The sequence below is a fragment of the Silene latifolia genome, chromosome 7 (genome assembly GCF_048544455.1).
Source record: "Silene latifolia isolate original U9 population chromosome 7, ASM4854445v1, whole genome shotgun sequence".
Classification (NCBI taxonomy): domain Eukaryota; kingdom Viridiplantae; phylum Streptophyta; class Magnoliopsida; order Caryophyllales; family Caryophyllaceae; genus Silene; species Silene latifolia.
The window spans coordinates 71789492-71799127 of record NC_133532.1 but is presented as its reverse complement, the minus strand read 5'-3'; the positions used below and the strand labels follow the sequence as shown (position 1 = coordinate 71799127).

At 36.2% G+C, this 9636-nt stretch overlaps 2 protein-coding genes across 2 annotated transcripts; one reads left to right on the top strand and one right to left on the bottom strand.

The window, feature by feature from the left end:
• The first annotated feature begins 390 nt into the window (after nucleotides 1–390).
• LOC141590220 (uncharacterized) lies at nucleotides 391–2346 on the top strand. Its single transcript, XM_074410827.1, has one exon. The coding sequence runs from the start codon at nucleotides 391–393 to the stop codon at nucleotides 2344–2346; it is 1956 nt and encodes a 651-aa protein (XP_074266928.1).
• A 1658-nt stretch (nucleotides 2347–4004) lies between these two features.
• On the bottom strand, nucleotides 4005–4757 carry LOC141590219 (kinesin-like protein KIN-14N). Its single transcript, XM_074410826.1, has 4 exons — nucleotides 4707–4757; nucleotides 4501–4617; nucleotides 4219–4406; nucleotides 4005–4023 (listed from the first exon to the last, which is right to left on the bottom strand). Exons 1-4 carry the CDS (start codon nucleotides 4755–4757, stop codon nucleotides 4005–4007), a joined length of 375 nt encoding a protein of 124 aa, XP_074266927.1.
• Nucleotides 4758–9636: the final 4879 nt, after the last annotated feature.

The window sequence follows — 9636 nt, the reverse complement described above, 5'->3', positions numbered from 1 at the left end:
AACATAGTGTTCGACTTGGACATTTAACAACCTTTACAGATGTTGCCCAGAAGATTTTCGGGACATGGCAACACTCTTTGTTTCTGTTCAAAACTTGTCTAGTGCTATGTTTTCTTATGTTTTTTTTAGTTATCACTTTTATTTTGAATAATTTTTAATAAAGGTTAAAATCATCCTTATTTACAGGCTTTCTCTCCACCAAAATTCTCTATTTCGACCTTACAAAGCTACTTAATTGCCACTTGAAGGTATGTATATCTTTATTCAATTTCAGTTTCTCGTTAAATGATGGTTAATTTTTATTACATGAAACAGTTTAGTGCATTTAATGTGATTATTATACATCATTGACGTAGATACCCATTCATATATGTGTTTATTAACTAGATTATGGACCGAAGTTGGATGTATGGAAAGCGTGATTTTGTTTATCTTGAACGACTAGAGGAGTTTCTTAGTTGTGCCGTCGAACATCAAAGACTTCATGGAGATAATCAATTCGTATGTCCGTGTACCTTATGTCAAAATCGTAAAAAGGTGAACTCTAGGGATGAATTGCGGGAACATTTAATTTTAAAAGGATTTAAAGCAGATTATAATGTATGGATATGGCATGGAGAAAGTGATAATGATATTTGTACCAACGTAAATTTTGGAATTAATGATAAAGATGGGGATCAGATTGATGTCGGGGTAGAAAATGATGATGAAATCTTTGAAAATATTGATATGGATGATAATATAGAGCCTGATAATGATAATATTGACGGGCTGATGAAGGATCTTGAAGAAGATATTGTGGAGTGCCCTATTATTTTTCAGAGAATGGTTGATAATTCCAAGAAGCCTTTATACCCGAATGGTTCTAAATTCTCTCTTTTATTAGCTGTGTTGAAACTATTCACATTGAAAGCTGGAAATGGGTGGAGTGACAAAAGTTTTACTTCCTTGTTAGAACTTTTGTGTCAAATGTTGCCAGAAGGTAACGAGCTTCCCTCCACCACATACCAATGCAAGAAACTACTATGCCCATTATCTACATCTTACCAAAAAATTCATGCATGCGTGAAGGACTGTATTTTGTACCGAAAAAAGTATAGTGAATTACAAGAATGCCCAAAGTGCGGTGAGTCACGATACAAGAGGGTAGACAATGGTAATGGTGGCAAGAAGAAGGGGAGTCCTGTGAAGACATTATGGTATTTTCCAATAATACCAAAATTTAAACGCTATTTTGCAAATAAAAAAGATGTGGAGTACATGTTGTGGCATCAAAAGGGGAGGAATAAAGATGGCAAACTGAGGCACGTAGCTGATTCTCCCCAATGGAGAACAATTGATCGAACCTTTCCAGAATTCGGTTCAGAGCCTAGAAATTTAAGATTGGGACTTTGCACCGATGGAATTAATCCTTTTAGAACTTTAAGTACCCAACATAGTTGTTGGCCAGTAATGTTGATAATTTACAATATCCCTCCTTGGCTTACCACAAAGAGCAAATACATTATGTTAACACTCCTAATTTCGGGACCTAAGCAACCTGGAAATGACATTGACGTGTATTTGGCTCCTCTAATTGAAGACTTGAAAATGTTGTGGAACGTTGGGGTAGAGGTGTTTGATGCAAATACTAGCTCTAGGTTTCAAATGCATGCTATGTTGTACTGTACAATTAATGACTTCCCAGCTTATGGTAACCTTTCTGGATACCGACTGAAGACTGATAAGGGATGTCCGGTGTGCGGGGATGAAATTGAATCTGATTGGTTGGAGCACAGTGGCAAATTTTCGTACAGAGGTGGTCGTCGTTTTCTACTTGAAAATCATCAATATCGAAAGAAGAAGAAGAAGGCTTTTTATGGGAAAACGGAGCATAGGAAACCCCCTGTGTTTCTGAGTGGAGAAGAGTACTACGATAAGGTTAAGAATATAACTACAGTTTTTGGAAAACCGTACGTACCTCCACCAGATGGAGTATATCATACAAAGAGGTCAATTTTTTGGGAACTTCCATATTGGCAGCACTTGTATGTGAGGCATTGCATTGATGTTATGCACGTGGAGAAGAACGTGTTTGATAGTGTAATTGGAACATTGCTCAATATGCCGAATAAGACTAAGGATGGGGTGAAAGTTCGAAATGACATGGCTGCTAGGGAGCGTATCAATTTAAAACCAATTGAGAAGGGAAAACGTATCTATATACCACCGTCTTGCACGACTCTTTCTAAGAAGGAGAAGATGATTGTTTGTGAATCTTTAAAAGGGGTCAAGGTACCACATGGATATAGCTCTAACATAAGTCGTCTTGTTTCCATAAAAGATTGTAAGTTAGTTGGTATGTAATCTCACGATTGTCATGTTATGCTTACACAATTGCTGCCGGTGGCCATTAGATCCGTATTGCCTAAGCCTGTTAGGCAAGTCATCACCAAGCTTTGCCTCTTCTTTGATGCAATCAACTCAAAAGATATCCATCCTAACACCTTAGATGGCTTGCAAGCGGATGTTGTTGTGACTTTATGTGAATTAGAGATGTACTTTCCGATTTCTTTCTTTGACATCATGGTACACCTGGTCATTCATTTAGTGCGTGAGATTAAACTTTGTGGTCCGGTGTTTCAACAAAACATGTGGGCGATGGAGCGAGAGATGGGTACTTATAAGAGACGAATGAAGAATCGTTGTCGTCCTGAAGGTAGTATTGTTGAAGCAACAATTGCATGTGAGACAATCCAATTCTGTGTTGACTATATGGCAGATGTTCAGCCTATTGGAGTTCCCATATCTCGGCACGAAGGTAGACTCTTAGGGAAGGGTACTTTGGGTAAGAAACAAATGAGCGTGGACCGCGATTCTTTTCAGAAAGCACATTTATATGTTTTACAACATATGACAGAGGTCCATCCCTATTTAACCGAGCACCTGGAGTTACTGAAGCGACAAAATCCACATAAACGCGATGACTGGTTGTTGAATGAACATAGTCGAACTTTTGCGGAGTGGTTTAAAGGTAAGGTGATGAGTGAGTTGTCTACACAATCTCATAATGTAAGTGCTAACTTACGCTGGTTAGCATATGGCCCTAAATCGAACATCACATCATTTGAAGGGTATGATATCAATGGGTTTTGCTTTTACACAAGCCGACAAGATGAGAAGAGTACAATGCAAAATAGTGGAGTGACTCTTCTTGCATCATCAGAAGAATATGTTGGAAAGGGTAAGGATCCCGTAGACATCACAAGGGCGTACTATGGGAAAATTGAGGATATTTGGGAGCTTGAGTATGTAACTTTTAGTGTACCCTTGTTTCGGTGTAAATGGGTAGATTCTGATAAGGGTGTCACCGTTGACGATATGGGATTCATTTCTGTAAATTTTAATGTTGTTGGACATATACATGAACCCTTCATTCTTGCATCTCAAGCGAAACAAGTATTCTACATTGAAGATCCTTTAGATAAGAGATCATCCGTGGTTCGTTATGGGAAAAGGCGTATTCTTGGTGTCGAGGGAGTAGTTGACGAAGAAGAATATGATCAACTTGATGAACTCCCTCCGGTTTCAGTCAAGCGTCGATCGGTTCAAGATTTACGTGATGAAACTTATATGCGACAAGATCATGATGAGGGTCTATGGTTCGATAACTTTAAATAGTTCATGGTTATTTTAGGTACTTCTATTGTTCGTTAACAAATGCACAACAAAACCATATATTTTAATAATCCACCAGTAAATTGGATTTTTACATTTTTTCGAGATATCTTAAGAGGGGTTTTGAAAATTGTAAATCCAACTCATAGTTATTTAACTTTTGTGCCACTACTAAACTTTTACACTTCTGTTGCTTATGAAAGATAAGACAATGGACATTTTTCAAAATTAACGAATTTTGTGCCAATGCCAATTTGCCTGTTCTTTGTACTTGTCAACTTGAAATGGTTGGACGAGGAAATCCTGAGAGTAAATACAAAATGACTCCTTGAAGATTGGTCATTCATTTATGTCTTGCCCACAGACCTGAAAATCAAAATAGAAACTTGTATATCAAACACGACAGCAAGGAACAATTCAAGTTTCCAATCCTTACACTCTTCCCTATCACACCACCCCTTTTATTAGTAATTGTAGTCCTCCTTCAGTTTAAAAAGTAGTTTGGCAACCATGGATGAACATTGAAAATTTGAATAAAAAAAAAAAAAAAAGTACACATACCGGCATTCTGCTGCCTGCTTCAGAAGTAAAGCAGCCTCTTCTGAGCTGCAAACATCTACACTGTTAAGGTCAAACACATATTGGTCTCCATTTGCATCAGTCTTAATTTCATGTTTTTTGTCATTATTGATACGGTTAGATACCGAGAGATCCCGTATTGTGTTGTTGTGTATCTCCAACACTGAGGCCTGATGAAGCAGATTATCAATTGACCATTACTATGGTCCTATGGAAGGACTAATTTAAAAGATGAATATACAATTACTACAGTAATATACTTACTTGCATGTCATAATTCCAGCCTTGGGCTGACTGCTTCTTACTGGTGTCAAAGTTAAGTTCCAATGAATATATAATTGCATATTCATCCATGTTCTCAAATGAATCACAGCCACTTAACTAACAAGTCCCATAACTAGAATGAGCATTTTAATTCAGTCACTCTATCATGAATACAACTCTCCCAAGAGTCAAGACAGATAACTTACCTTGAAAGCAGGTTCAGGCTCTTCTCTCCCGGGATTATCAGATATTTCCATTACCCACTGCAAGTGGACCATATCATACACTTAATCACATAGTGCATCAAAACAATTTAAATGCAGAATAATTGGTTAGAGCACATTCTTTTAATTATATCGTCTAAACATTTATCTCTTTGATTTTTTTTTTTCATATTTGGTATGTACTAACTATTTTTCTTAATTTATTTTCTTAGGTATATAATGGACAAGGAAGCCCCCACGAGCGAAAATGACCATTGTAAGAAACCCAAACGTAAAGGGAGAGGTGCAACAACCGGTATAAAGACCAAAAAACAAGATAAAGGGCCTAAGGGTATTGATTTTGATGAGCACGATAGGCCTTTTGGAGCATGGAGGCTAGATTTTGTTAGAGATATTGGTCAAATCGCCCGGAATAATATCAAGATCACATATGAGGATTGGTTTAAAGTACCCGAGGGAATTAAAGATTCAATTTGGAAAGACATAAAGGTTCTGAATTTTTTTATTATTGATTATGGACGGTTGGTTGAGCATTTTGGTTTCTGTCTCTGATTAGCATCTGAAAATCAAATTGTGCTAGTTATTTTTCCACATTGTCTCGTCTTTTGTTTTTTGCCATTATGATTAATTAGGGCCATATGCTAACCAAATGATGTGATGTTTATTATGGTCATATGTGATGAGCGTTCGAGGTTCTGGTATATGGTTGTTGCTGATACACCATAGTGTTAGTGTACGTTTTTTACTTTGAGAAAGATAATATTGTCTGATCGGACTTTTCTTGATTTGTTTATTGAGAAATAGCTGCTAGTGTCCTTGACATCAAAAGTCGTTAACATTAGAAGCCATAGTTTGATGTTTTAAATATTTTTGAGTTAAATGAAACTTTTCTACCATGTTTATGAATTATGTTTATAGACCAATTGGAACTTCAAAGATGATGCGATGCGTATGAAGGTTTTAAGCAACGTGGGTGTGAGTTGGAGGTTGTTTAAGACAACCTTGACTACTTATTTTATCTACAAAACTAGAAAACAGAGGAGACAAGTACCTTTAGATGATCCTTTGACTCTTTATAAACGAATAACACCAGATGATTGGAAGGAGTTTGTGAAACAACGAATGGATGAGAAATTTAAGGTGAATGATTTTATTGTTTGTTAATTATATTCAGCCATCTCTTTCTTTCAAGTTTATTACTAATAAAAAATATCATATATTATTAAATTGCAGGAAAAAAAGTAGAAAAGCACGGGAATCCCAAAAGCATAATGTGCATAAACATTTTATGGGAAGAAGAGCTATATGGGTAAGTTGGAGGGTTGGTATCAAGAAGAATTAAATGCTGCCTTGGCTAATGATCTTGATGCCGATCCTAAAACGACCGAGAAAGATGCTATGAAACGTTTTGAGGATCGGGGTTATTTGTGGATCAAGGGACATACCCCTTCATCTAAGGACCTTTCGTCGCAAACGAAAGATTTGATAAGTGAAATTGTAAGTGACTAACTATTTCTTTACGTTTTGAGATGTATTTGCTGTCCAGTGTCTTATGTAGTGTATGAGTTCAACTTCTCAGCATTTTATGAGAAGATACATGAAATCAGGAGAGTAAAGAGCTGAACTTTGAGCAGTGTCCAGCTTTTGAAGATGTGATTTGGTTTTGAGCTAGTGTCTTGTGTTTTTGTTGATTAAATTGGTTAGCTTTATTGTCGGGATGGCTGGGATACTGAATAATGAGCTATGTGAAACCAGAAATGCACAACCGTCGTTCAACCTAGGTTACAAGTAGGTTAACTGATGGAGTTTCATTTATCTTGCCTCATTTATGCTGCCTCATTTCAGAACCTCTATATTATGTTAGTTTCATTCGAAAAAAGAATTTTGATTCCATTATTGTTCAAATAGTTACTGGACAAAGCTACTGTCATGAAACATAGGTTTATTGTGAACCAATAAATTCTTGTATATCGCGGTCTAGACTCTTAGAATATACTCCCCCCCGTCCCATACTGAATTTTTTTACTGTTTTTATTCATTGTGAAGGGTATTTTAATCAAAGGTAACAAATAATTGAGACGGAGGGAGTATTATTCTAAGACCAGTTTACTTGGATTTAAATGACCTCCTATTAGTTCCCTAGTGATCCTTTCAATCCGAGTCACCTTTCACCTGTAAGTCATTGTTCACCAGAAGCCGATTCAGTCTAGACGCCGCACAATCTCTTCCAGCTTTGGGTTTGGGTTTGGGGATCAGAGTCCGTTGTCAACTTAGCTTTCTTGTATGGCGAGAACCCGCGTTAAGCATCTTCGCCATCTCCGTGTCCCACGTAAGAGAAGGGTCCTCTCTTTCCACCCTTCCACAAAGTTACACTTATTAATCGTAAGATTGTCTTATAGAAAAATTACCGTTGCTAATATCTTCATTGGCTACTTTGACTAATTCACTTAATAAGCTGGCTATGATTTTTGGCATAATGATTGTTTAGTTAACTTTGCAAGTCCTTAAATATTTCCTTTGTTGCCTTATTTGTGGTTTCTCCGAAAGTTAGTGAATAATTAATTTTCGTCTAAAATATTAACCATTTTTTCACGTGAGCAGAATTATTGGGAGGAGATGAAGAGAAAAGGGGAGTTTGTTCCTTCAGGAAGAGAAGATGTGTTGGTTAAGGCAACGGGAAAATTTGACCGACCTGGATTCATAAGAGGAGTTGGAGGCTTAGTTGGTCTTACTAGCTTTTTTGGAAAATCAAATAGTCCGGGAGTTAATAAGAAGGTGTATACGGAGGATGATTTTAGGTTGTTTAAGGAAGAGGTGAAAAAAGAACAAATGGTTGATGTAAAAAGGTTGGTAAAACAACATGTGTCCGAAATTTTAAAGTCTCATCTCGAATCAAAGTCATTAGATGACAACGAAATTACAAAGATGATGGATGTCTCCTCCTCTCACCTTCTTGAGAGTAGTTCTCATTCTCATTCTACCAAGCTTAATGATCGCTTCCTTGAGATAGAGGTATATATGTATAGTATGAATGACCATCTTATATTACTAGTTGTTGAGATAAAACTTTACATTTCATTTTTACTACTCCTATAGGGTCCCGTCCCTTGTCGGTTGGCTGTGTATGTTGCTGAGACGAAGAACGTTGTTGCCGAGGGAACAATATGGCCATGGGTAGAAGGTAAGATGGTTCACAACACACCATTGGCCCGTGAAAATGCTCACGTGTCCATTGATAATATCAAAGATGGGAAGGCACTACTTCCAATTCCGTGGGATGGACATGAAAGGGTTGGTGAGGTTATTGGAAGTTTTGCACAGTGGCCTAAATCATTGGTTTTATTAGGAACTGACGAGGTAATAAAATGTGCAATTAATTTATTAGTTATTATTTTTGCAACTATCAAGAAGCCAATTAAGTGTTGTTTTTTAAGTGTTAGTATTAATTGTAATTGCTAGGATGATCTTAAGGGTAGAGACAAGGTTTAACAGGCTAAGACTACTAAAGACACGGATAATCCAGGAAAGATAATAAAGCCGTCTGGTGGTGGTAGCAAGGAGATTCAGGTTGCTGAGGCGGTAATGAATCTCTTACTAGTTGGTTTTTATAACTTGTAATTTTCATTATTTGGTTTTTAAAACTTATAATTTTTAGGTGAAGTCAACAAAGAACAAAAAAGGGCCTCTAAATAAGGACGAGTTGAGCCGTTTGGATTCCCACTGTCAGAGATTGGAAGACATGATCTGTTCTGCTATTTCGGGAAAATATTCGTTGTTTACTATAGAGATTAGTGAGTTAGTCTATTCAGACGAAAGTCCGATTAAGCTGATAATCGTGTTTGATGATATTAGGGAGATGTTTAGATATGAATGGTTAAATATATCCATTCTTCAACTTTGGGGAAGGTATCACTTTTTTCATAATATTTCAATTAAATCTTTCTTTACAAATGTGTATATATTTATATACTTAAATTTTATTCTCATTATAATAATGTAGCTTCTTATATGATTATGGGACACAACGTGGAGTGACGGAAAAACTAGTTGGTTTTTTGTGTCCCGATAGACTTTGCACATATATGCATTCTTCGGTTGAGATGGAGAGATATTTAACTGAGGCTTTAAAGAAGCAACAAGATAAGAGATATGTGATGGGTGCTTTTTTTGAGGCGTGAGTATTACAAAAAAATTTCTTGCATTTCATCAATTTTTTTTCCTTTACATATTTTTTTTTACTTTATTAAAGGATTTATAAGTTTTGTTATTTGATATAGCTCGCATTGGATGTTGGTTGTATTTTGTCTTGGAGATAATATTGCATATATTTTTGACTCGGATAAAGCGACAAAGAAGACATGGCAAATAAAAAGTTGCTTATCATGGTAAGTTCAATCGATTAACCACATAAATTATAGTTATGTTATGTATGAATGTCGATAATATGATTACATTTCATGTATTCAATTAATTTCAGGGCTTGGAAAAGGTATTCTTTTAGGGCGGGAACGCGTGATATGTTAAAAAAAAATGAACTCCAGATAAAAATGATTGAGGTATGAAGTTTTCCTTAGAAATTCAATTACGCCAAGTACTACCACCCCACCTCCTATTTTTGTTTTACGCGTGATATGTTAAAAAAAATGAACTACTCATGGATAGACTCTCTTGAAGCAGAGGTTTGGTGATGCTATTTAGCGATATTTATCGATGTAGGTTTTTACGATTACTTGTTTTGCCTCGATCAGAATCTTGCCCTTTTTGTGTCTTTTGACTTGTCTGGAGTATGTTGCTTTATACGGAAACTTGTTAACTTGTGACTATAACACGTATAACGTCATTTTATTTAATTATTATAATTATAATTCATTACCTTATGGTGGTAGTATATTTGACTTAAATTATATGAGCT